General features: G+C 40.0%; 1 protein-coding gene across 1 annotated transcript in view; it reads left to right on the plus strand.

Moving 5' to 3' along the window:
• The first annotated feature begins 2,266 nt into the window (after positions 1 to 2,266).
• EXTL3 (exostosin like glycosyltransferase 3) overlaps positions 2,267 to 23,592 on the plus strand; it is a 49,124-nt gene continuing 27,798 nt past the window's right edge. Inside the window, exons 1-2 of the mRNA XM_072634811.1 lie at positions 2,267 to 2,365; positions 10,556 to 13,174. Of these exons, the coding sequence (XP_072490912.1) occupies positions 11,027 to 13,174 (2,148 nt within the window). The 5' untranslated portion in view covers positions 2,267 to 2,365; positions 10,556 to 11,026. The remainder of the gene's footprint in view (positions 2,366 to 10,555; positions 13,175 to 23,592) is intronic.

Consider the following 23,592-nt stretch of genomic DNA (forward strand, 5'->3'; position numbering starts at 1 on the left):
TACCCCCAACCTCAGAGTCTGGAAGCCCCAACCACCCTGAGGCCATGCACGTGAAACGTGATGTTAACTATGTAAAAGTACCACCTCTGCAACTCAGACCTCAGCCTGCTACTGCTGGTTCCCCTGGGAGCCCCACCCACTTGCTGACATCAGCAAGCTGGGATCGAGTTATCGAAGATGGAAATCCTGCCAAACTTCCTGATACTGAAGGCAGCAACTCTTCTCTGCAGCATAGGGTCCCACATACCCATAGATAGGAAAACTTGGGATCCTTCTGGAGTGGATCAAAGCTTGAATTAGGTACCTGATAGCTCTTGCCATGTTCCATGATCCAGTCAGAGTGGCTTTTTCTCTTTTCCTCAACTCATTTCCTGTCAGCATGCCTTTGTACATGCCTGGAATGTACTCTGTCCTTACTGGTGCTTCAGACTGCCATTCTTTAAGATGCAGCTCAAACACCACTTTTTCCATGAAGCCTTTCCTTCTCTCCCAAGCAACCTTGTTTTAACTATTTTGTATATATTTGTAATATATATTTAATATATATGCATATAATGTACATGTATATACTCTACATATGTGTATGTATGTATATAAATCTGCTGTATAAATTTTATATGGTTTCTACCCCATTTAGAATGTAAACTCCTTGTGAGTAAGGATCATTATTATTTGTTTTACTTATATCCCTGGTGCCTCGCACAGTGCCACCATAAGTGGTTGATTGATCATGTGATACATTTTTGCATAACCTTAAGATTAAGCCTGGCTATAAACTTATCTTCTCATCTCATGATTTTATGCTACTCATCTTTTGTCTCTGTTGGACATATTTCCCTTTGAAAACTTAAAATCTTGATCTTGCTAGAGAAACAAGCAAACTTTCACTCACCAGGTTTGGTGAGCAGCATTTGAGGCTGACCCAGAGCCAGGAGGAATCGCTCACACACTAGACTAATGATGAAGTCAGGAAGCAAAAGCATCTTGATAGGCTAGAACATTGGACTGAATCCAAAAAGATTAAATTTGTAAATATAAACGTGAAGTCTTATACCTGAGAGAGAAAACTTAACTCTACAAGTTTAGGATGGTGGAGTTAAGCAGATGTTTTGAAAAAGATCTAAGCTTTTTAGTGCACTACACTCTTACTATGAGCCAGTAGTATGACGAGGCAGCAGCCAAAGAAATGAATGATGATCTCGGGCTTCATCAAGCATGTAGCGTGGCATCTAGTGTGGCTGAGATGATGGTCCCACTCTACGCTTCCCTCATCAGACAACCTCTGGAGAACTGTGGGATTTTTGTTGTTATTTACTTGTTTCAGTCATGTCCAGCTCCTTGTGACCCCATGTGGGGTTTTCCTGGCAGAGATATCAGAGTGGTTTGCCATTTCCTTCAGCAGCTCATTTTATAGATGAGGAAACTGAAGCAAATAGTGAAGTGATTAGCCCATGGTCACACAACTAGGAAGTGTCTGAACTCCAATTTGAACTCAGGAAAATGAGTCTTCCTAACTCTATCCACTGCTCTACCTGGCTGCCCCTCCTCCCCAGGGTTATTAATGAGGATCAAAGGAGATGATATTTGTAAAGCACAAACAAGCTGAAAGTGCTAGACAAATGCTCTGGTGATAGTGGTGCTGGTGCTGGTAGAGGTGATGGTGATGGCAGCAACAGTGGTGGTGGTTAATCAAAAAGAAGGCACCTCCTGAGCAGGAAGTTTAGATAAGCTTCTACAAAACAATGCTGAAGAATGGTTACCCAATAGGGCTTTCTTTTTTTTCTCTCAATCCAAGTCTGCCCAGTTACAAAGTGGCAGCAATAACTGTTTGAAGCTAAGGCAAATTACTGTTACCAGGTGACTCTTGTGTTAGATTTGGACTGTATTTCTGTGTGACTACTCTGCAATGTAATAAAGTTTTCCTCATGCTTGCAGTGTACATAAGGGAAGCCTTTATATAACATACAGCGATGGGATTCCTTTCAAATAATAGTTCACATTGATGAGCAGATGGATTGCAAAGCAATGACTGAGCAAGGTAGTACAAACTGAGTTTGAAAAAACACTATTATCTCCATTTTACAAATGAGAAAATTGCAACTCTGAACACTGTCACCATTAGGAAGTATGAGAATCCACGCCCCAAACTCAGATATCCTGGCACTAAACTCAATGTACTTTCTAGCACAGTGTTATTGAACTACAGGCATATCCAGATATTGGCCATGCATTTTTCTAACAGTGTCCATTTCTCTTTTTTCTTTAGAACCCGGTGACCATGTTCTAGAGCTTACTGCTCCAAGACATTGCAGTGCCAAGTGTGATTCTACCTAAGTCTGAGGAGGAAAAGATCCAGAAATTGATGGTAAAGTAGAAATGAGCTTTACTGTTACATCCTGCATTCCTATCATGTCTTCTGTCTTCCCTTCATGACTTATGGCTAGTAAAAGGATCCAGTACTTGTTCAAAAACAAAGGGGAAAATTTAAACACATAAATTAGAAGGGAGTACAGTGATTCTAGTAGTGTAAAGTCATCTTCACTGATAATAATTCACAAGTAGATTATCCACTTTTCAACTTATTTTCAGCAAGGTAGCACAGTTATAGGTGATGTTGAGATCTGAGGTGTGACCATTTTTATGGGAGGGTGAGGTGCATTAATGATATAGGTTATAGGAACTGAAATTGATCATCCAGGAGGCCAGGATTTTTGAGAGTCCTGGGAGTTCTAAATTCTTTCCCTTCTTCCCTCTTCTCCCCCCTTATTGAGAAGGCAAGCAATTTGGTATAGGTTATATATGTGCAGTTGTACAAAACATTTCTGTATTAGTCATGTGGTGAAAGAAAACACAGACCAGGAAAAATTAAGTTAAAAAAAGTTTGCTTTAAGCTGCATTCAGATTTCATCAGTTCTTTCTCTGGAAATAGATAACATTTTTTTTTTTACCATAAGATCTTTGGGATTGTCTTGGATCATTGCATTGCTGAGAATAACTTAGTCATTCACAGTTGATCTTCATGTTGCTGTTGTTGTCCTGATTCTTCTCACTTCACTTTGCATCAGATTGTATAAGTCTTAAGAGGTTCTTCTGAAAGCATCCTGCTCTTCATTTCTTATAACACAGTAGTATTCCATCACAATCATATACCAAAACATGTTCAGCCATTTTCCAGTTGATGGGCATCCTCTCAATTTCCAATTCTTTACAGCCACAGAAAGAGCTCCTATAAATATCTTTGTACATACAGATTCTTTTCCTTTTTTTAAAAATCTCTTTGGGATACAGACTGAGCAGTGGTATTGCTGGATCAAATGCATGGTTTTGTAGCCCTTTGAGCATTGTTCCCAAATTTCTCTCCAAAATGGATGGATCAGTTCACAGCTACACCAACAGTGCTTTAGTGTCCCAATTTTCCCATATCCCCACTATTTATCATTTTCCTTTTCTGTCATATCAGCCAATATGATAGATGTGTAACGGTACTTCAGAATCTGCATTTCTCTCATCAGTAGTGATTTAGAATATTTTTTCATATGACTGTAGATATTGTTGATTTATTCATCTGAAAACTACCTGTTCTCATCTTTTGACTATGTATCAATTGGGGAATGACTTGTATTCTTACAAGTTTGACTCAGTTCTCTATATATTTGAGAAATAATACTTTTATCAGAGAAATTTGCTGTAAAATTTTTTTCACATTTTTTTCACATTTACACTGACTATGTATTTCCTTCCATCCTGTTTTTCCCTTGTTTATCCTTTTCTCTCTCAAATTTTACCTTGTCACTCCTCGAAAGTGTTTTTCTTCTGACTACTGCCTCCCCAAATCCTTCCTTCAGTCTATTAGTGCATGTCTCTCCCCACCACCCTACTTCTTTTGTTCCCTTCCCCTCTTACTTCCTGTAGGGTAAGTAGATTTCTATATCCAACTGAGTGTGTTTGATATTCTCTCTTTGAGCCAGTTCCAGTCAGAGTAAGGTTCAAGCTTTGTCTGCTACACTCACCCCCCCACCCCATCTTCTTCTCTACTGCAAAAACTCTTTTTTTGTGAGATTTTACCCCATTCTACCCCTCCCTTTCCCCTTCTCCCGGTGCATCTCTCACTCTCATCCCTTAAATTTTATTTTTCTAGATATTATCCCACCATGGTCAACTCCCAGTGTCCTCTGTCTGAGTATACTCCTTCTCACTGCCCCAGTAATGATATGGTTCTTAGGAGTTACAAGTGTCATTTGCCCACTTAGGGATGTAAACTGTTTAACCTTATTGAATTCCTTATAATTTCTCTTTCCTATTTACCTTTTTATGTTTCTCTTGAGTCTTGTATTTGAAAGTTGTATTTTCTATTCAGCTTTGGTCTTTTCATTAGGCATTCTTGAATATCCTCTGTTTCATTAGATGCCATTTTTCCCCCTGAAGGATTATACTCAATTGTGCTGGGTAGGCTGTTCTTGTTTGTAATCCTAGCTCTTTTGTCCTCTGGAATATCATATTCTAACCTCTCTAATCCTTTAATGTAGAAGCTGCTAAATCTTTTGTTATAATGTCTGTGGCTCCACGATGTTTGAATTATTTCTTTCTGGCTACTTGCAATATTTTCTCCTTGATCTGGAAGCTCTGGAATTTAGCTGTAATATTCCTGGGAGTTTTCATTTAGGAAAGTTTTTGTAGCAGCAAGCCCTGACAAGCATCCAGGATGACCTGTTGGCACAGGTTCTTAGATCTATTTTCTAAAAGAAAAACAACTTTTGCGGGGTCAGCAATCTTCTTTAATCGCATATACCAAAAGAGAAAACACAAGCAGAGAAATAAAGATCAACAGACAGGACTTCTGACTGTCTGACCATAAGAAATACACACATCACAAATCAACAGACAGACCAAGTGTCTGACCATTACATACATACATAATTACCAGAGAGAGAAGCACCAACATCTGGGTTTTCCAAAGGGATGAATGTTCCTCAGTGGCTACCCAGAGTCTCATCTGGCACACAAACCTTCTTCCAAAGAGTAAGCCCCCAAAGCAAAACCTCACCCCACAGAATATATACACTTTTCAGAGCTGGAAGGCATCATGATCCCCATGACTCAGTACCTCCTTAACAATTAACAAAAGGTATGGGCCTTCCTACAAAACAAGCCTCCCCTAATCAAGCTTCCCTTAATGGGCTCCAGGTGAGACCTATTAATGTGCAGGGAAGATCTTTAACTCTAATTAACATTACAGTCTTTCAAGGAGGTGATTGGGGGATTCTTTCCATTTGTATTTGACTCTTTGATTCTAGGTTTTGCTTGATAATTCTTTTTTTTTTTTAATTAATTTATTTGTTTTCAGTTTTTTACAATCACTTCCATAAGTCTTAGATTTTCTCCCCCTTTCTTCCCCCTCCCTCCCCGAGATGGCATGCAATCTTATATAGGTTCTACATGTACATTCTTATTTGATAATTTCTTGAAAGCTGATGTCTAGGCTCTTTTTTTGATTATTGCATTCAGGTAGTCCAATAATTCTTACATTATCTCTCCTGGAATCTATTTTCCAGGTCAGTTGTTGTTGTTCTTTTGAGATTTTACATATATTCTATTTTTTTCACTCTTTTGATTTTTATTTTATTCTTTCTTGATGTATCATGAAGTCATTAGTTTCCACTTGTCCACTTAATTTTTAAGAAATTATCTTCAGTGAGCTTTTGTACCTCTTTTTTTCCTTTTGGTCAATTTTCTTTTTTAAGGAGTTCTTTTCTTCATTGGATTTTTATGCCTTTTTTTTTTTTAACTATTTGGCCTATTTTATTTTCTAAGGTGTTGTTTTCTTCAGTATTCTTTGTGCCGCCTTTTACCAAACTGACTTTTTTTCATGATTTTCTTTCATCATTGTCACTTCTTTTCCCAGTTTTTCTTCTAGCTCTCTTACTTGATTTTTAAAATCCTTTTTGAGCTCTTTCATGAATTTTTTTTTGAGAGAGTGTCTGAGGCTAATCCACATTTTTCTTTGAGGCTTTGTATGTAGCTGTTTTGACTTTGTTATTTTCTTCTGAGTTCATTTTGATCTTCCTTGTCACCATAGTAACTTCTATGGTCAGAGTTGGTTTTTGCTGCTGTTGTTTGTTCTTTTTTCCAGTCTACATCTTGACTTTTAACTTTATATTAAAGTTGGGCTCTACTCTCAGTGGGAGAGGGCACCATCCTAAGCTTCAGATTTTTCATGTGGCTGTTTTCAGAGCTAGTTCTGGGGGTCTCTAAGTCTTTCTGTTTTCCAAGGTGATGTGATCTAAGGAGAGGTGTGGTCACTGCTCTCCTTGCCTGTACTCTTGCCTGTTAGTGACCAAAATCACCCTTCTCCACCCTTGGAACTGCTCCCTGCTGTTATATGCTCTAGAGTACTAGTGATCATCCTTGCCTGGGTGATGTAATGGAATTTTGCAACCAGTACTGGCTAAAGGGTCTCCTTTACTCTCCTTCTGACCAGTTGTCTGACCCCCTTACCATCTGTGGGCTGAGGTCTCTGGAAGTTACTGTTGCTAATTCATTTGCTCCTGAGGTCTCCTATTGGCTTGCTAGGTTGTGACCTCTACTAAACTGCATTCTACTCTCATCCCAGTAAGACAGATCTTTCCTGCCAACCTTCTAATTGCTTTGCAGTGGAAAACTGTTTCCCTCAGCCTTTTGTTACTTTACTCTTCCATTGTGGCCCAGCCCATTGATTTAATCTTTGTAGTTGGGGAGTTGGAATAGTACTTGCTTCCCATCGCAGCGTCAAGGATTTCCTTGTCAAGATCAAACCCTCTACATGTATAAGTGATCTCATTCTATTCCATTGTCTCTAGATTGTCTTCCTGATCGACTCTCTTTTGAATAAACATCGGATATTTTTTCCTTAGATTTTATTCCTGGCTTTTTTCCCCTCTCCAGAATTTCTCCCAGTATCCTTCCCCCTCCTTCCTCCCACAGGGCCATCTCATATGACATAATTTTTAAAGGGGGGAAGAAGAGAAAAAAGAAATCAGCAAAAACTGATCAATACATTGAAGATATATAAAAATATGTGCAGTGTTCCACAATTGTGGACTTCTAGCTTCTATAAAAGAGTGGGATCAGGGTATCTTTTCCTATCTATTCTTTGAGGTTATGCTTGTTTTTTGTAATTTCTACAACATTCCTTTTGGTTTTTGTGGTTCTTTACATTTGCATTGTTGTTGTTATATGTATTGTTTTGCATTAGAAATTGTTAAAGCTTATGTAGTAGAAAAAACAATTTCGATTCCTTATTCTTTAGGACAGAACCTTTTTTGGTTCAGATTCATAGCCCTTCCTAGATCTCACTACAGCCTTACACCCATCTACTGACTACAACTGGGAAAGTTAAGGGGCTGAGAGTGATTTCAGAGAATATGGAAGATAAAGTTAGATTAGTAAGAAGGTCATATGGCTTAAGAGATGCAGAAAAGTTTACACTCAATCTTATAGGAAATAGTTATCCCTTCCACATTGTGTGGATTAGAGGTACAGTATCACCATTGTCTGGAAAATCCATGTAAAATTTTTTGACCCTCCTCTTTGTACCAGAGAAGAAGTCTGAATTTTTTATTTTTCTTTTATGGAGTGTTTACAGTACCTTATTGTAAAATTTGGGTTGGTATTATATAATTCAATACATGATTTTATGCATTTGTGAGTTTCTAAACTTTTTCTGTGTCTTCTCCTTCCAAATTCCCATTTAATTTCTTATGTTGGTCCGTGACACATTGAAATTGTGATGGGTAAAGTTGTGATGTGGAAGGGATAACTGTAGTCCTAGCCAATGAAAATTTTTGAATAGAAAACTGTCATCCGGGATGAATGAGCTCAAGCAAAGACAGGGTTTAGAGAAACCAGACACAGGGCTGCTGTGGATGGAAATGGTATGACAAAAAGAAGTGGACGACTAGGGATGAGCATGTTACCTTTGTGTTAAGTGTAATGTCATTGAGAGTAGAAGAGATAGACACAAGAAAGATTAAAGGAAGATCAATAAGTTTGGGTAGTGACTTAGATAATAGGGGTGAAGGAGAAGAAGTTTTGAGCCTGGGTGCCTCAAAGAAAGATGTTATGACTGACAGGAACAGAGCCATTTAGTTTTCCTAAACCCCTGTTTTGATCATATCACTTCCTTGCTTGAAACCGTGATTCCCTGTTGCCTCTTATCTTACTATGATAGTGATTTATATGCACATTTTATCATCCCTATTAGATTCTGAGCTCTTTCAGGTTAAGGAGTATACCTTCAATATGTTTTTATCCTACACAGTTTCTGGCATATGACAGTTTATTAGTAAGCATTTGAATGCATAAATAAAGTTGGGAGAGATAGAAGATGTGCTCAGTTGGGTCATATTGGGTTTGAGGTGATAGGAAATCAGAGTGGAGATGTTGTACTGCATTTGGCATTGTGAGAATGGAGTTCAGGTGACATTTTTCAACTTGAAACCACTTTCACATTCTGTGGCCTTATTTTATCCTCATTACAACAGGTAGGTTCTTCAGGTACATTAATCCTATTTGGCAGTGATGAAAACTGAGGTACAGAAAAGAAAACTGAGAAAGAATATGAGATGTCCAAGTTCTTTTGGCAAATTGGCTGAAGTAGTATGGTCTACTGGAAAGACACTAGTTTGGCAGTCAGACGACTTGAATTTTTCCAGCTTCTTCTCTCAGCTATGCTTCCTGCAAGTTATGTGAAATTGTTACTATTCAATCATTCAGTCATATCCAACTCTTTATGACTCTGTGGATCATAGTTCACCGATACTGTCCATGGGGTTTTCTTGGCAAATATACTGGAGTGGTTTGCCATTTCCTTCTTCAGTGGATTAAGGCAAACAGAAGTTAAGTGACTTGCCCAGGACAGACGCAGTCTGGTGTCTGAGGCTAAATTTGAACTTAGATCTTCCTGACTCCAGGCCCAGTGCTCTCCTGCCTGAGCCAGTTGGCTGTGTCTTAGGTGAAATTAGATAAACCATTAACTTTATTTTCCTTATTTATGAAAGGAGAGGGGTTAAACTTGATGACATGTAAGGTAAAATCTCTTTGAGTTCTAAAGTTTTTCTGCTAACAAAGGCAAAATATGAAGATGGCTTTGAGTCTGTCTACTGTTCTTCCAGTTACATGTTGTAGGCTAACGTAGAGGTAATATCAAGGAAGCCACTAAGTGTCTATTGAATTTAATTATTTTTGAAGAATACAAAAGAAATGGAAAGTATGATCTTTTTCCCCAGACACTTTGTATTTCAGCCATGTAAGTGACATTGGACTTGTGGTCAAAATGCAAGGATTTGAGTTTCAGCTTTCCATTTACTAGCTGTGTGACTTTGGAAAAATCACAGAACTTCTCCACCTTAGTTTCCTTATCTTTTTCATCATCATTAATATTGAGAGTAATGCAAGTCACTTGAAACACTTTAAAAGTCAATATATCAAACATGTATGAGTTTAGATGGATTCCTTGAATGCTAAGGGGATAAATGAAGGATCTGAGGTGGGAGGAGTGGGCAGAAGAAACATAATTAGGGAAAGCAAGCTATTACCCCAAAGGCCAGCTCAGTTATAGCCTATCCCTGGAGCATACATAATTTGTACCCCCAGAAGAGCTAATGTGGCCCTGGATTATTCTCAGTCAGGATTCCCACAGGAAACTGGATTAGTTCTGATGTCGTTTCCTATGCCCTTGTAATCGAGCCTCTGACTTAAGATGCTCTGGGGCAGAATAGGCTCCTAGCCTATCTTTGCCAAGGCCTTTCCAGAGCGAAGCCTCCTTCTTACGTATTAGGGTTCTGTGTCTGCTCCTATGTGAAGAGGTCTGATAAACTCTTAACTTAATAAATAGTTATCATGGTGCTAAATAGTCTTCTCAGGACATTGTTTTTAGGATCATTCCATTTGTGACTGAAAGGGACATTAAGGGATGGTATATTCTAACCCCTTCGTTTTACAGAAGGGAAAATTGTGGCCCAAAGAAGTTGAGGGATTTTGTCTGAGCTCATGTGGCAACAAGTAACAGAGCTGGCTGGAATTGATCCCATGTCCTTTTCTCCCAAATGCTGTGCTTTTTCCACCGTTCTTTGGTAAGGGAAGATTTGAAGGCACTTTGGTTATGGAGAAAGGACATTATGTTTGCCAAGAAACAAAACCCAAGTCTGAGGTAACAGAGTGTGTGAAGCTTCTTTGCATTTTAAAAGAAACTGATTGATCTTTTACTTCTGTATTAATGCTCTAGAGTCAACCAAAATTAAGAGTGGAGTTTTTATTGTTTTTGATAAAAGGAAAGCATAGTGGAAATGGAAGAGTTTTTGTTTTTTGGCTTTCTTTAGGGGAGAAGGAGCTCTCATTGTTGTAGTTGCATATTGTAAATTTAAACAACACCACCACAAAACACTGGCCTTGTAGTGCTTCCAAGCTGTACACAGATTTCGCATTCTATTCCTTATGGAAATGTGCAAGACAGGCCTAGAAAATGTTATTTTAATGTCATTTCTGCAAGGCTGACCATGATTCTTCTTCTCCCTTTCAGGCCTGACCACCTACCAACAGCAGCAGGGACAAGGCAGCAGCGGGGCTTTGTTCACGGTCCATCCAGCTGTGGATGCTAACTATGCATATTCGTCAGTCAGCAGCATCAAGAGGCAGGAGCTATGGCCGCTGAGCAAGGCTGCCTGATTCCAGGGTGCTTTTCCTGGGTGTCATCAGCAGAGACCTCACTTTCCCCACAGCAGCAACATGACATCTCTGCCTGTTTGACAGAGATTGAGGGCATGTTCCTTGATCCACAGCCACTGCTTAAAGCCTGCAGGAGGAGGGTCAGAGACCATTACCATTACAGCTGAGGAAAATGAAATTTCCATTTTATTTGGTGCCTTGTAGAGACAATGCACTAACTTTTAGGAAGAGGAGTGAGGAAGAGGTTAAATTGTTTAGTGGAAACTTATGTGGTTATGGCTACTGACCCAACGTGATCAGAGGGGCAAGTGTCACGCAGAGACTTATGACCGGCTATACCATGTTGCGGAATGGGGGTGTGGGGAATGGAGGCCAAACCTGGATGTTGCGATGGTCCAATCGCATCCGGCTTACCTGGCTCAGCTTTACACTCTTCATCATTTTGGTTTTCTTTCCCCTCATTGCCCACTACTACCTTACCACCTTGGATGAGGCAGATGAGGCAGGAAAACGCATCTTTGGGCCACGAGCTGGCAATGAATTGTGCGAGGTGAAGCATGTGTTAGACCTTTGCCGCATCCGTGAGTCAGTCAGTGAAGAACTCCTGCAGCTTGAAGCCAAACGGCAGGAGCTGAACAGTGAAATTGCCAAGCTCAACCTGAAGATCGAGGCCTGTAAAAAGAGTATTGAGAATGCCAAACAAGACCTGCTCCAGCTCAAGAATGTCATCAGCCAGACAGAACATTCTTACAAAGAGCTGATGGCCCAAAATCAGCCCAAACTTTCCCTGCCTATCCGACTGTTACCAGAAAAAGATGATGTTGGCCTGCCTCCCCCTAAACTTCTCCGTAGTTGCAGGCTACACAATTGTTTTGACTACTCTCGCTGTCCACTCACTTCTGGCTTCCCAGTCTATGTCTATGATAGTGACCAGTTAGCTTTTGGCAGCTATCTGGACCCCCTGGTCAAGCAGGCTTTTCAAGCCACAGTGCGAACCAATGTCTATGTCACAGAGAATGCTGATATTGCCTGCCTTTATGTGATTCTGGTGGGAGAAATGCAGGAGCCATTGGGTCTACGGCCTGCTGAACTGGAACAACAGTTGTACTCTCTGCCCCATTGGCGGACAGATGGACACAACCACCTCCTCATAAACCTGTCCTGGAAGTCAAATACACAGAATTTACTGTATAATGTCAGTACAGCTCGAGCGATGGTGGCCCAGTCCACCTTTTATGCTACTCAATACCGACCTGGCTTTGATATAGTCATATCACCACTAGTCCATGCCATGTCAGAGCCTAACTTTCTGGAGATCCCTCCACAGGTGCCGGTCAAGCGGAAGTATCTCTTCAGCTTCCAAGGGGAGAAAATTGAGTCACTGCGGTCCAGCCTCCAGGAGGCTCGTTCCTTTGAAGAGGAGATGGAAGGTGATCCTCCCGCTGACTACGATGACCGAATCATTGCCACCCTGAAAGCAGTACAGGACAGCAAGCTTGATCAGGTGCTGGTGGAATTTACCTGTAAGAACCAGCCTAAACCTAGCCTGCCCACTGAGTGGGCCCTGTGCGGGGAGAGGGAGGACCGCCTAGAATTACTGAAACTTTCCACCTTTGCTCTGATTATCACACCAGGTGATCCCCACTTGGTGATCTCTGCTGGATGTGCCACAAGGCTCTTTGAGGCACTAGAAGTCGGAGCGATTCCAGTGGTGCTGGGGGAGCAGGTGCAGCTTCCCTACCAGGATGTGCTACGGTGGAATGAGGCGGCCCTGGTGGTGCCCAAGCCACGGGTCACAGAGGTTCACTTCCTGCTGCGGAGCCTCTCAGACAGTGACCTGCTGGCCATGAGGCGCCAAGGCCGCTTCCTTTGGGAAACTTACTTCTCCACAGCTGACAGTATCTTCAACACGGTTCTGGCTGTGGTTAGGACTCGCATCCAGATCCCAGCTGCTCCCATCCGGGAAGAGGCAGCAGTTGAGATTCCCCATCGCTCAGGCAAAGCAGCAGGTACTGACCCCAACATGGCAGATAATGGGGATCTGGACCTTGGGCCAGTGGAAACAGAACCACCTTATGCCTCTCCTAAATACCTCCGCAACTTTACCTTGACTGCCACTGATCTTTATCGCAACTGGAATTCAGCCCCAGGGCCTTTCCACCTTTTCCCACACACACCTTTTGACCCTGTTCTGCCTTCAGAGGCCAAATTTCTTGGCTCTGGCACTGGATTCAGGCCCATTGGTGGAGGAGCAGGAGGTTCTGGCAAGGAATTCCAGGCAGCACTTGGAGGCAATGTTCCAAGAGAGCAGTTCACAGTGGTGATGTTAACTTATGAACGAGAGGAGGTGCTCATGAACTCCTTGGAGAGATTGAATGGCCTTCCTTACCTGAATAAGGTGGTGGTGGTATGGAACTCCCCAAAGCTTCCATCAGAGGACCTCCTGTGGCCGGATATTGGCGTCCCCATTATGGTAACAGAGAAATAGGCATTTTACAACATTCATCAGATTTTTTTGGATCTTTGAGAATTCCCTATCCCCATTCTTCAGTTTTCCCTTGTTCATGTTACTTCCCTCCTTGATATCTTATAGTTTCATTTCTATTAATCTTTCATATTTCACACTGCTTATTTCTTACTCTTGCAGTTTTTCCAATGATCTGTAGACCTGATATTGACAGACCTTCCATTTTCCTATGTTCATCTGTTAATGAATTTTTATCTAGGTTATTTGTAGAAATTCTGTTTGAAGGAATAACTTTTTCATGAAAAAGGAGAATTTGGGGTTTGAAGAGTCCAAATTTTGATTTTTAAGGGCTTGTCCAGGATAAGATTAGTAGGGCTCTATAGATTTGTTACAATAAAGATTTTTTTTAATTTCATTTTTTAATTTTATTATTTTTTAATGTTTATTTTTAGTTTTCAACATTCATTTCCACAAAATGTTGAGTTCCAAATTTTCTCCCATCTCTCCCCTCACCCCACCCCAAAACACTGTACATTCTGATTACCCCTTCCCCCAGTCTGCCCTCCCTTCTATCATACCCATCCCTTCCCTTATCCCCATCTTCTCTCTTTTCTTGTAGGGCAAGATAGGTTTCTGTACCCCATTACCAGTATTTCTTATTTCCAAGTTGCTTACAAAAACAATTCTCAGCATTCATTCCTAAATCTTTGAGTTCCAACTTCTCTACCTCCCTCCCCACTCATCCCCACTGAGAAGGCAGGCAATTCAATATAGGCTATATAGGTATAGTTTTGCAAAAGACTTCCATAATAGACATGTTATATAAGACTAACTACATTTCCCTCCATCCTATCCTGGCCCCCATTTATTCTATTCTCTCTTTTGTCCTTGTCCCTCCCCAAAAGTGTTTACTTCTAATTACTCCCTCCTCCCATTTGCTATCCCTTCTATCATCCCTTCCACCTCACTTATCCCCTTTCCCCCTACTTTCCTGTAGTGTAGGATAGATTTTCATACCAAATTGAGTGGGTATGTTATTCCCTCCTTAAGCCAAATGTGATGAGAGTAAGCTTCACTTTTTCACTCTAACCTCCCCCCTTTTCCCCTCCATTGAAAAAAGCTTATTCTTACCTCTTTTATGAGAGATAATTTGCCCCATTCCATTTCTCCCTTTCTCCTGCCAATATATTCTCTCACCCCTTAATTTAATTTTCTTAGATATCATCCCTTCCTATTCAACTCACTCTGTGCTTTCTGTCTATATATATATGTGTGTGTGTGTATAATCCCTCCAACTACCTAAATATTGAGAAAAGTCTCAAGAATTATAAATATTATCTTTCCATGCAGGAATGCAGTTCAACTTTAGAAAGTCCCTTATGATTTTTCTTTCCTGTTTACCTTTTCATACTTCTTTTGATTCTTGTGTTTGAAAGTCAGATTTTCTCTTCAGTTCTGGTCTTTTCATCAGGAATGCTTAAAAGTCCTCTATTTCACTGAATGACCATTTTTTCCCCTGAAGTATTATACTCAGTTTTGCTGGGTAGGTGATTTTTGGTTTTAATCCTAGTCCCTTTGACTTTTGGAATATCATATTCCAAGCCCTTTGATCTCTTAATGTAGAAGCTGCTAGATCTTGTGTTATCCTGACTGTATTTCCACAATACTCAAATTGTTTCTTTTTGGCTGCTTGCAATATTTTCTCCTTGACCTGGGAACTCTGGAATTTGGCTACACTATCCCGAGGAGTTTCTCTTTTCAGATCTCTTTCAGGAGGTGATCAGTGGATTCTTTCAATATTTATTTTACCCTCTGGTTCTAGAATATCAGGGCAGTTTTCCTTGATAATTTCATGAAAGATGATGTCTAGGCTCTTTTCTTGATCATGGTTTTTAGGCAGTCCCACAATTTTTAAATTGCCTCTCCTGGATCTATTTTCCAGGTCAGTTGTTTTTCCAATAACATATTTGACATTATCTTCTGTTTTTTTCATTCTTTTCATTTTGTTTTGTAATTTCTTGGTTTCTCATAAAGTCATTAGCTTCTCTCTGTTCCATTCTAATTTTTAAAGAACTATTTTCGTTTTGTTTTTATTTTTAATCTTCTACAATCACTACCATAAAACTTAGATTTTTTTCCCCCCTCCCTCCCTCCCACAACCCCCCTCCCTCCCCAAGATGGCATACAATTCTGTATAGGATCTACACATACTTTCCTATTGAATACATTTTCACTATCAGTCAAGCTGTGTAGATGAAGTAAAATAAATGGAAGAAATCTTATAACAAATCAAAACATAATACACACACACACACACACACACACACACACACACACACACACAAATACAAATGATCTGCTACATTCAGCAAATGAATTCCCTAGTTCTTTCTCTGAGTGTGGAAGGCATTTTGCCTTAGAAGACCATAGGGAATTTTTTTTTTAAGTTCTTGCGTTGTTACAAAGCTCCAAGTCTACCAGAAAAAAGTCGCACACTGTGGTCATTACTGTGTATAGAGTTCTCCTGGTTCTGCTCCTTTTGCTCAGCATCAGATCATATAAGTCCTTCCAGGCCTCTCTGAGGTCTTGTTCATCATTTCTTATGGCGCAATAGTACTCCATTACATTCATATACCATAATTTATTCAGCCATTCCCCAATTGATGGGCATCCCCTTGATTTCCAGTTTTTGGCCACCACAAAGAGGGCTGCTATAAATATTTTTGTACATGTGGGACCCTTTCCCATTTTTATGATCTCTTGGGGATACAGTCCTAGAAGTGATATTACTGGGTCAAAGGGTATGCACATTTCTGTAGCCCTTTGGGCATAGTTCCAAATTGCTCTCCAGAATGGTTGGATGAGCTCACAGCTCCACCAACAATGAATTAGTGTTCCAACTCTCCCACATTCTCTCCAACATTTATCATTTTCCTGTTCTGTCATGTTTGCCAATCTTATAGGTGTGATGTGGTACCTCAGAGTTGTTTTCATTTGCATCTCTAATCAAAAGTGATTTAGAGCATTTTTTCATATGATTATAGATATATTTAATTTCTTTCTCTGAAAATTGCCTGTTCATATCCTTTGACCATTTATTAATTGGGGAATGACTTGTATTGTACATTTGACTGAGTTCTCTATAAATTTCAGAAATGAGGCCTTTATCCCCGAGATTAGCTGTAAAAATTTTTCGCAATTTACTACATCCCTCTGAATTTTGGTTGCATTGGGTTTGGTTGTGCAAAAACTTTTCACTTTAATGTAATCAAAATTATCTATCTTGCATTTCATAATTCTTTCTATCTCTTCTTTAGTCAAGAATTCTTCTCTTCTGCATAAATCTGATAAACACAATATTCCTTGGTCCTCCAGTTTGTCCATGGTATCAATCTTTATACCTAGATTGTGTACCCATTTGGACTTTATTCTTGTGTATGGTGTCAGGCATGGGTTTATGCTCAGTTTATGCTACACTGTTATCCAGTTTTCCCAGAAATTGTTATTGAACAGTGAGTTCTTATCCCAGAAGCTGGGGTCCTTGGGTTTATCAAACAGGAGGTTGCTATAATCCTTGCCTACTGTGTCTTGAGTGCCTAGTCTGTTCCACTTGTCTACCCTTCTGTTTCTTAGCCAAAGAACTATTTTGTTCAGTGAGCTTTTGAATCTCCTTTTCCACTTGACTAATTCTGCTTTTTAAAGCATTCTTCTCCTCATTGGCTTTTTGGACCTTTTTTTTCAATTGAGTTAGCCTATTTTTAAAGGTGTTATTTTCTTCAGCATTTTTTTGGGTCTCCTTTAGCAAGTTGTTGACTTGCTTAGATTTTCTTGCATGTCTCTCATTTCTCTTCCTAATTTTTCCTCCACCTCTCTTACTTGATTTTCAAAATCCTTTTTGAGCTCTTCCACGACCTGAGACCATTGCGTATTTATTTTGGAGGTTTTGGATGCAGAAGCCTTGACTTTTAGGTCTTCCTCTGATGGTATGCTTTGTTCTTCCTCATCCAAAAGGATGAAAGAAAATACCTGTTAACCAAGAAAGTAGCCTTTTATAATCTTATTTTTTCCCCCTCTTTTGGGCATTTCCCCAGCCAATTACTTGACTTTTGAGTCCTTTGTCAAGAGGAGGGTATATTCTGGGGACCTGTAATTTCTCAGTTCTTTCAAGATGGCACAATCAAGGGAGAGGAGTTTACTCCTCTCCTGGCCTGCCCTCTGGTCTGGGAGCTTCCACAAACTTTTCTGCCCAGGATCTTTGAAGCTGTCTTTGGTGTTTGTGGATTGAGCAATCTGGGAACCACGTCTGCTGCAGCTGCAGAGAATTCCGCCCTGAGCTCTGCTTGCACAACACGACCAAGGCTGGGCTGGGCTCTGTTCTGAGACTGGTGCGATAGATAGAGCTTTTCTGCCCAGAATCTGTGAGTGGGGTTCCCTCTCTACTATCAACTCCAGGCCTACCACACCAGGGTGCTCCTCCTCACCCCAGGGCCATCACTCAAGGCAGAGATCTAGATCAGCTGCTTGATTCCCTCAGGGGCTTTAGGTGGAGGGCTCCTAAAATGGATTCTGTGCAGCGGCTGCTGCTACCGCCCTCAGGCTGCTGGGGCCAGACAGGGTTCCCTTCTCCCCTGGATGAAATTGCTTTCTCACTGACCTTTGGAATTATCTTTGGCGTTTGTGGGTTGAGGAATCTGGGAACCTCAGCTACAGCTGGGGATTCAGCCCCTGATGACTGCTCATGTTATGGGGCCAAGGCTGGACTGTGCACAGAGGATTGCGTGCCGCTCCAAGCCTGGTACCATTCCTGTCAGCCTTCCAGGCTGTCTTGGGCTGGAAATCTTTCACTCTGTCATTTTGTGGCTTCTGCTGCTCTAGAATTTGCTTAGGGTCATTTTTTACAGGTATTTTATGGGCAATGGGGAGGGAGCTAGAGTAGGTGCTTCTTTCCACTCCACCATCTTGGTTCACTCCCCACAGCAAAGACTTCTAACAGTCTCTATTGTCTTCCAAACTTCCTAAAAACAAATTTCATTCTTAAATTAGGAGGTCTTACACCAGTAATAGTCAGTTATTTATTTTTTAAAATTATTATAACAGAGATGATGAATTCAAGGTAGTTTAGAAAATTATTCAATAGAAAACTATAAAATCTTCATCAATCCATTACGGAACGGTGTCATTTAGGGTGTATGCACTCCTGCCTTCCAGGAAGATATTCAGACATGAGGTCTGTTTTTTCTACCTGTAGATATTGCTTCTTTAATTTGGCTACAGATATATGGGAGGGAGGGTCTTCTGTATCTGTCCCCCAGAATACAAGGTATATGGTATAGTGGATTAGAGTTAGAGCACCTGGTTTTGGCTTTTGCCCTGCTACTTAATACCTAAATTGTCTGGACCTTGGTTTCCTGATTTGCAGATAGAACTAGATGACATACAAAGTCCCTTCCAGTTCTATTACCATATGTCCTCAAATTAGAGGAAATTTTCCCCGTAGTCCAGTTAAACCAGCATCCGAGAAACTGAATTTAATCTAACAGTGCTTCTCATAACAACCTCACTTGTATGTATTAATGTTATTGAATGACCTTATCATGCTTAGCAATTGATGTCTCCCAGTTTTTATGTGAGAATCGCAAAGAAGTATAGTTTTTTTTCTAGCCACCGAAAATAATATTAGACACTGTAATAACAACAAAAACCGTGTGTGTGTGTGTGTGTGTGTGTGTGTGTGTGTGTGTGTGATGTATACATGCCTATATGTTTATTATGGATAGTGCTTTAAGGTTTACAAAATGCTCTCCCATCTAATTTGTTTGCTAGGAAGTATAAGTAATATTGTTATCTCTGTTTTTTAGATGAAGAAAGTAAGATTTAGAGCAGTGGAGTGATTTTCCTTATGGAATTATATAGGGGCAGCTAGGTGGCACCATAGTGCACAGAGCTAGCCCCAAGCTTGGAGTCCAGAAGACTCATTTTCCTGAGTTCAAATCCAGCTTCAGACGCTTACTAGCTATCTGACCCCAGACAAATCACTTAGCCCTTTTTGCCTCAGTTTCCTCACCTGTAAAATGAGCTGGAAAAGGAAATGGCAGATTGCTTCAGTAACTGCCAAGAAAACCCCAAATGGGGTCATGAAGAGTCCGACATGACTGAAATGACTGAACAACAATTCCAAATCGTAAGTGTTGAAATTGGGATTTGAATCTAAGTCTTCTGATCACTGTCTGGCACTCTTTTTTTTAATACACCAAACTGTATTTTTGTAGCTTTTCCTAATACAGATAAGCATCCAGGAGGAGAGGACCTGGTCATAGAATTGATTCTTTAACAGAGTCTGACAATGACGTGGCTGAATATTTCTGTTGTTGACTGTGAAATACTTGTCGCTCACCACTGTTAGAAAACAATAGACAGACACCTTTTTGTCCAGATTCCAGGTTTTCTTTGTCTTATAATCCTGTTAGCAGTGATTATAGGTACTATTCTATATAGGTACTATATTAAGTACCTAGTTACATTTATTGAGTAGCTAGTTTGTGTTAGATATTATATAGAATATCTAGCCCAAAAGATCTCTGTTGTAGGAGCTTACCTTTTAACGAAGACAAGATGGGCAAATAACATCTTTTCCTAAATTGTAGATTATATTCCTAGGGAAGTTAAGGGAATTGGTGATATATTAATGGAGTTTGCCAGAATCATCTTCAAGATGGGTAGATTTTGAGAAAATTTGGAATGAGAATGTAATTTATTTTATTTTATTTTTTGAGAAGAGCAATAGATTACAATGGTAGCTCAATCAGTTGTAGGTAAAATTATTTTATATGTGTAAATATACATACATATATATATATAGGAGGAGGTGAGCACAGGAGCTTACGCTGATAGTGTTTTATGGTTGCGAAATGCTTTGCACACATTATCTAATTTGACTGTCACAGCAGCCCTATGAGGTAAGTAGTGCAGATGTTATTATTTCCATTTTGGAGATGAGGAAACTGCGACTCAGAATGATGAACTTTTTTGTATAGGTTGTTCCAGTTACAGGTAGAAGGTAATGGCACTTGCACTTGAGTCTTCTGATACTAATTCCATCACACTTTTCTGAAATGAAAAGAGACAAATATAGTGTAAAGAAAAATAATAATACCACATTTACTAAGTGGTAGAAGGAGTTGTGGGGTAGATAATGAAAGAAGAGGGAAGCAGCAGTCTCAATCAGAGTGTTTTTCTGTCAGGGAAAGCTTTAATAGCTCACCAAGATTTACAAGTGTCCTTTCATTCTCTACCCAATTTCCCTAAATCTCACAGCAAGTACTTCTTAAGTCTTTTAGTCACCTTCTTTCTACAATAGCCATCTGTCCTCATTCCTTTCAGTTTTGTCACTGTTGCTTCCAGCTTCTTCCTCTTTTATTATTTAATTCCCCAATCTGTTCTAGAGTCCACTGTGCTGTTCGAGAAATTTTTGGCTCTATAATTTATCATATGCAGCAGGGTGTTTTTTTGTTTGTTTGTTTGTTTTTTACAAACAGCTTGCTTCTTCCACAGCCTTATTTCTAAGTAAGTATCATCTGTTATCGATTGGAATTTCATGAGTGTGATTGAAACTTAGGGAGAGTTTTGTCTCTGAAGAGTAAATGTTTCACAAATGGAAGGGCAACTAAGCAGTGTACAGTTTTCCTTGGTTTTTTAATTGTGCTATGAGTCCGTCCAGGTGGAAGAGCTGATGAATGAAGGTCAACAAAGAATAGAAGCCACCAAATAACTCATCAGAGCTAATCCTTTCCTTTAACTCTGTTGGGAAGTAAGTGGTACTCTTTGATCCCTATTGAACTCATTCCAATAAGCACAGTGCTTCAGAGAAATGCTGGCTCTTGCCAGAGAGGTGACCATTCTGAAAAGCTTATTCTGTTCAGATTAATGTGTGACTTTTTTTCCTAACTCTTAAAAAAAGAGAGAAATAATGTGACTATTTCCAAGCTGGAGACTTTGCTACACAGTTAAACTTAACATAGGACCAGAATTTAAACAAAGAGATGAAAACTTCTGGTCCGTTGACACTCTTCCCTAAATATATTAGCAATTTTCTTTACCAGACATCCAAGGATATCTGACATTTCTTCATGACGGTGTCATTTTTGTCCCTTCTAATTTAAAATCACCTCTACTGAATTTTGTACCATTGCTAATGTGAAGAAACTTGAGATAGCCAATGCAAGATCTAGACCACAGGGTCAAATGAGATAATGTGTATAAAGTATTGATGTGACTTCACAGAGATACCTTGACACCAAATCATGCTGTGGTGAATGTTAGACTCAGAGGGCCTGTGTTTGTGTCATGAATCTAGTATTTGCTATCTGTGTGCTCTTGGGAAAGTCATTTAATGTCCCAGAAGCTCGTTTTCTTCCTCTCTAAAGACTAGAAATATCATACCTCTATCTGATAAAGTTGTTTTGAGGAATATGTAAAACTTGATGCACTGTGTAAGTGTGAGCTGTTTTCAATTTATTTTCTTTTTAGTATTCTCTCCTTCATAAATCTGCAAATATGAACTAGATTAAAATTCATTCTTAGTATTTAATATACAGTTTGCTTAAAGGTGTTCAAGCATATATGTGCAACTGTCCACCCTTCATTTTATAGTAACCTATGCTGGCCAGGCCGTAGGATTCACATGACTCATTTCGCTGGTCAGGCCTGGTTCCATGCTTATCTTTCCTGCCGCCCTCCAATTTATATTCGTCTGCTGAGTTTTATATTCTTCTTTGGCTCTAGCTAAATTTGAGATAAACACTGTGAAATATAATGGTGCAACTCTAGGTGCTCATCTTTGACCTGTAATCTCTTTTCTGCTGTCACTCCTACATATGAGAGAGAGAGAGAGAGAGAGACAGAGAGAGACAGAGACAGAGAGAGACAGAGAGAGATAGAAAGAGAAAGAGAAGATGAGAACCCAAGCAGAATGAGGATAAGTGGGTGGAGGCAGGAACTGGATTTGAAGCAGATGACTTGTAATCCAGTTCAGACTCTCTTCCTCCTTATGTGGTCGTGGGCAGTTCATTTCATCTGTCTCACCTCAGTTTCCTTATCTGCATGTGGACTGTTATCGCCCATTAGTCTCTTTTAGTCTTAAAACTCTGATGCTTTTTCCATCTATAACATTTAGCTCTTCGATGAATGCTTCTTTGTAGTTCCACATTCCTCCTTTATTCACTGTCTGCATAACCCTTCCTCTGCTTCATTCTGCTGGTGTTATCCACTCTCCTTGCAGGCCCACTTACCAAACCTGATTGGTTATGCCTTTCTAGGGGTAAATGATGAAAGATTATTAATTCAGCTAGAATTTATTTTTCACCTGTTATATGCCAAGCATTATACTAAGCATGGGGGATACAAAGAAAGGCAAACAATAATCCCTGCTCTAAAGAAACTCAGATATACTGAGGATAAATTGGAGGTACTCCTAGAGGAAAGGTGGTAAGTTTAAGGAGATGTGGGATGGGCTTCCTGGATTTAGTGAACTTCACAGAAGACTCTGTCCTAACAATCTTGATTTCTGACCTGCCCACTATGCTTGGAAACTTTGTATCAAATGCTTGTTGACTGACAGGCTACTACTTTAAGGTTTTCATCCAGGAAGAAAAGAGCATAAGCATGAACAGCAAGGGTGATGATTTATGATCCATGCCAAAACCACTCCCTCTTGCCAGGAATTGATCTTCTTAGCCTTCAGACGGCAAGGACTTGGCTGGCGAGTTGCCACCTTTGGCACCTGCCCTTTTTCTGACTGAGGACATTGGGAGAATGCACACATCTGGTAGTGAGCCATTTGGCTACTTTCTCCAGCTTTAGTCCAGGAAGCCTTTATTGATTACTCTCCTCATGACCACTTCATTGTGCTCAGGACAGGAGATGATCCTGCCCCCAAGGGACTTAGGTTTATTGAGGAACTAGAACTTACATACAGAACATTGCAGGTAATAAAGCAGTACATTTAACACATCAAGTGCAGGGAAAATAATATAAATGTGAACTTCCCTAGGCCTTGGCTTCTTCATTGTAAAGTAAAAGAATTGAACTAGAAAGATTCTAAGGTCTTTCTGTGATTCTTTGATTTTTGTGTGCTGTGAACACTCTGGAAGAGCTGAGATCCCTGGAATTCTAAGCAATGGCCTGGTGGAGATGAAACCTCAAGGAAGCTGAAGGGATTGTCATGCTCCATAGGAACACAGAGTTACAGCTGAGATACTGAGGCCTAGAGAGGAAAAGTTATGAGGATTCTAATCCAAGTCCTCTGACTTCTAACCCATTAGTCTTTTCCCACTGTACCACACTGCCTGTCACGAACACTGTGAGGAAAGGTGTGGGTGTAGGGGTGGTAGTGCACTCGTAGTCAGCATTCCAGTCTGGTTAAAGCA

The sequence above is a fragment of the Notamacropus eugenii genome, chromosome 1, assembly GCF_028372415.1.
Source record: "Notamacropus eugenii isolate mMacEug1 chromosome 1, mMacEug1.pri_v2, whole genome shotgun sequence".
In the NCBI taxonomy this organism is placed as follows: Eukaryota; Metazoa; Chordata; class Mammalia; order Diprotodontia; family Macropodidae; genus Notamacropus; species Notamacropus eugenii.